This window comes from Dipteris shenzhenensis, chromosome 8 (assembly GCF_047967505.1).
Source record: "Dipteris shenzhenensis isolate YYH24624 ecotype China chromosome 8, Dip_SZ_1.0, whole genome shotgun sequence".
Taxonomy (NCBI): Eukaryota; Viridiplantae; Streptophyta; class Polypodiopsida; order Gleicheniales; family Dipteridaceae; genus Dipteris; species Dipteris shenzhenensis.
In genome coordinates this window covers 58904858-58909137 of record NC_141603.1, presented here as the reverse complement: position 1 = coordinate 58909137, position 4280 = coordinate 58904858, and the positions used below count along the sequence as shown (strand labels likewise).

At 43.6% G+C, this 4280-nt stretch overlaps 1 protein-coding gene across 1 annotated transcript; it reads left to right on the top strand.

The window, feature by feature from the left end:
* The first annotated feature begins 2589 nt into the window (after nt 1-2589).
* On the top strand, nt 2590-3892 carry LOC147899751 (uncharacterized). The gene is made up of 2 exons (XM_087377791.1): nt 2590-3156; nt 3509-3892. The coding sequence occupies exons 1-2, from the start codon at nt 2590-2592 to the stop codon at nt 3890-3892; spliced, it is 951 nt and encodes a 316-aa protein (XP_087233917.1).
* The last annotated feature ends 388 nt before the right edge of the window (nt 3893-4280 follow it).

Here is a 4280-nt window from a genome sequence, read left to right as displayed (position 1 = left end):
TCTCTATCTCCCACACTCTTTTCCTATCTCTCTCTCTAGATCCCTCGAATTCTCTATCTCTTTCTCTCCAGATCCCTCTCTCTCTCTCACTTTCTCTCTATCTCTCTCTCTTCCCCCTGGATCTCCCTCTCTTCCTCTCTCTCTATCTCCCTCCCGCTCTCTCTCTCTCTCTCCCGATTCTCTCTTCTCCCCTCTCCCCATTCTCTCTCCCCCTCTTTCTTTCCCCACCCCCTCTCTCTCTCTCTCTCTCTCTCTCTCTATATATATATATATATATATATAATTTTCTCTCTCCCTCCCTCCCTCCCTCCCTCCCTCCCCCCCCCTCTCTCTCTCTCCCCCCATATCTCTCTCTATCCCCCTCTCTCTTTTTTCCCATTTCTCTGTCTAAATCCCTCGATCTCCCTCTCTCTCTCTCTCTCTCTCCTCGTCTCTCCCTCCCTTCCCCCCTCTCTCTCTCTATCTATTTATCTATCTTTTCTCTCTCTCTCTCCTCTCTCTGTCTCTGTCTCTCTCTCATTTTTCTCTCTCTCCCTTACTCTCTTTTTTATTTTCTCTCTCCCTCTCTCTTCTTACGCCCCCTTTCTCATCCCTGACCCCCCTCCGTCTCTCTCTCTCTATATATCTTCCTCTCTCTTATTTCCCTCTCTCTTTCTCTCTCTCTCTCCATATCTCTCTCTATCTCCCACACTCTTTTCCCATCTCTCTCTTTAGATTTTTCAACTCTCTATCTCTTTCTCTCTAGATCCCTCTCTCTCTCTCTCGCTTTCTCTCTTCCTCTCTCTCTATCTCGCTCTCTCTTTCTCTCCCAATTCTCTCTTCTCCCCTCTCCCCATTCCCTCTCCCCCTCTCTCTTTCCCCACCCCCTCTCTCTCTCTCTCTCTCTCTCTCATTTTCTCTCCCCCTTTCCCATCTCTCTCTCTCTCATTTTCTCTCCCCTACTTCTCTCTCTCTCTCTCTCTCTCTGTATATATATATATATATATATATATATTTCTTTCTCTCTCTCCTCTCTCTCTCTGTGTCTCTCTCTAATTTTTCTCTCTTTCCCTTACTCTCTTTTTTATTTTCTCTCTCCCTCTCTATTCATACCCCACCCCTCTCTCTCATCCCTGACCCCCCTCCATCTCTCTCTCTCTATCTCTCCCAATCTCTTATCTCTCTTCCCCCTCTCTCTCCATATCTCTCTCTATCTCCCACACTCTTTTCCCATCTCTCTCTCTCTAGAGCCCTCGATCTCTCTATCTCTTTCTCTCTAGATACCTCATTCTTTCTTTCTCTCTCTCTCTCATTGTCTCTCTTTCTCTATCTCTCTCTCTCTCTCTTCCCCCTCGATCTCGCTTTCTCTCTCTCTACCAATTCTCTCTTATCCCCTCCTTATTCTCTCTCCCTCTCTCTCTTTCCCCACCCGCTCTCTCTCTCTCTCTCCCCATTCTCTCTCTCTCTCTCTCTCTCTCTCTCTCTCTCTCTCTCTGTGTCTATTTTTTCTCTCCCTCTTTAGATTCCGCCACCTGTCTTCCCTCTTCTCTCTCTCTCTCTCTCAATTTATTCTCCCTCTTTAGATTCCGCCATCTCTCTTTCCTCCCATCTCTCTCTCTCTCTCTCTCGCTCTCTCTCTCTCTCTCTCTCACACACACACACACACACACACACACACACACTCACAAACACACATTTTCTCTCCATCTCTCCTATCTCTATCTCTCTCTCTCTAATTTTCTCTCTCCCTCTTTCTACTCTCTCTCTCTCTCTCTCTCTCTCTCTCCCCTCCCATGTCTGCCTCCCTCACTCCCTCTTACTATCCTCTCTCTCTCTCTCTCTCTCTCTCTCTCTCTCTCTCTCTCTCTCTCTCCCACCCTCCCTCCCCCGCTCTCTCTCGCTCTCTCTCTCTCTCTCTCTCTCTCTCTCTCCTCCCCACCTCTTTCCCCATCTTTCCCTCCCTCCCTCCCCCCCCCTCTCTCTCTCTCTCTCTCTATCTATCTATCTATCTATCTATCTATCTTTTTTCTCTCTCTCCTCTCTCTTTCTTTGTCTCTCTCTCATTTTTCTCTCTCTCCCTTACTCTCTCTCTCTCTCTCTCTCTCTCTCTCTCTCTACCCTCCCATGTCCGCCTCCCAGCCTCCCTCCCTCCCTCCTTCTTTCTATTCTCTGTGTGTGTGTGTGTGTGTGTATAAATACTTACATACATACATACATCACACACACACATGCACACACATATACACACACATACACACACATATACACACACATACATGCATACATGCATATGTACATGCATATAATCATGTATTCATGCATGCATACATGCATGCATACATACATGCATACAATCATACATGCATGCACACAATCATACATGCATACAATAATACATACATGCATACATTCATGCATACATACATGCATACATACACACACACACACACGTACATGCATACATACATGCATACATTCATGCATACATACATGCACACATACATGCTCACATGCATACATACGCACATTCATACATGCATACATATATGTGTACATTCATGCATACATACATACACACATACAGAGACACTACATAGCATAAAGAAGCCTATGAGTGAAGATCTTGAAGATGCAGATGACTCAACTAGTGAAGGATCATCTATCATGTCAGAGGTTGATAGTGGCAGCACAACCAATAGTGAAGAAGATGTAGAAGTGGCCTTTCTTCTTGTGGATGAAGAGCAGAAGGAAGGTGATGTGATGGAACTGATGAATGAGGATGAAGAAGAACATAGAGGACCATATGAAGTAATTGAGGAATTAATGCAGCCAAAAATGGATATGGCAAGGAAGAAAGGGCTTATTATGAAGATGTTGAGCTCAGATCTTTTAGCCATGGAAAAAAATGAATATTTGGAGATGTTATCTGGCCTCCCAAATCTCTTTACCACCTCATATGAAGAAATCAGGGGGTTCAAGGGAGAAAGTTTACACATAGAGTTGAAGGATGGCATGAAACCAGTGAGACAAAGGTTAAGAAGAATGGGCCAAGAGAAAATGAAAGCCTTACAAGAGGAGGTTGACAAGCTTTTGAAGCCTGATTTTATGTATCCTGTGGAAACTGCAGAGTGGGTGAGTCCTACTATGGTGACTCCTAAGAAGGATGGAAGATGGAGAGTTTGTATGGATTTTAATCCTCTGAATGCAGCTACAAGAAAGGATCCATACCCTCTTCCATTTATTGATCAAATCCTAGATTCTGTGGCTAGTCATGAGCGATATAGCGCCTGTGATGGTTTTTTAGGCTATTTTCAACTAAAGATTGCTCCTGAAGATCAGAAAAAGACAACATTCATAACACTGTGGGGCTGTTTTTGCTATAAAGTTTTGCCTTATGGACTTACAAATGGACTGGCTCACTACTTGGTGCTTTCACCCTTTATTGGTAGTTGTGTGAAGTATTTTATAGATGACTTGTATCTATAGTACAAGGGCAAAACATTGTGAGACACTGCGAATGGTGCTTCAGTGCTATGATGAGTATGGTGGGCAGTTGAATCCTAAGAAGTGTTTCTTTGCAAAACCAAGAATTAAGATGAAGATAAAGCATAGGTATACCATGCCGTACTACCCACAGTGCAATGGGTTGAGTGAGAGATTCAATGGTGAGTTAGTACAGATCCTTGCCAAGGTGACAAAGCATCAAGGGAAAAATTGGGATTTGGAGTTGCCAGGTGCCTTGTGGGCATACAGGACATCAATGAAGATGAGCACAGGGTTTACACCTTTTCACTTGGTATATGGTAAAGAAGCAATATTGCCTGTGGAGGTAGAATTGCCTACAGTGAAGATGTTAGAGAAGTTACTAGGGCCTCCTAGTGATGCATTCAAAGAGAGGCTCTTACACTTGTAAGAAGTGCAATTGGACAAGATTGCTACATTGGAGTATTATGAAAGATGCAAGAGAGGGCCCTAGCTAAGGTGAATTAGAAAATCAAGAATAAGGATATCAAGGGAGATGATCTGGTGTTGCGCTACAATAGTAATTTGGATAAGACCTTTCAAAAGAAGTTTCAAATCAAATGGGAAGGTCCTTTCAGAGTGGTCAAAAGTTTTGCAAATGGTACATATGAGTTGGCAGATTTGGATGGGACATTTCATGCCTCAAGGGTAAATGGGTTTTGCTTGTAAAAGTACCATTCCAAGTTGACGATGGTGTTAAAAGGATGTGGTTCATGAGGGTGAAGAAAAACCAAATGAAGATGCATTAATGGAAAAAGATGCAAAGGGTTTTACCTTAC

Excerpts from the sequence above, each read along its gene's own strand:
- LOC147899751 (XM_087377791.1), top strand. The coding sequence starts at position 2,590 with ATGAGTGAAGATCTTGAAGATGCAGATGACTCAACTAGTGAAGGATCA. Across the intron at positions 3,157-3,508 it reads AGAAGGATGGAAGATGGAGA|TGCTATGATGAGTATGGTGG; the intron begins GTTTGTATGGAT and ends ATGGTGCTTCAG.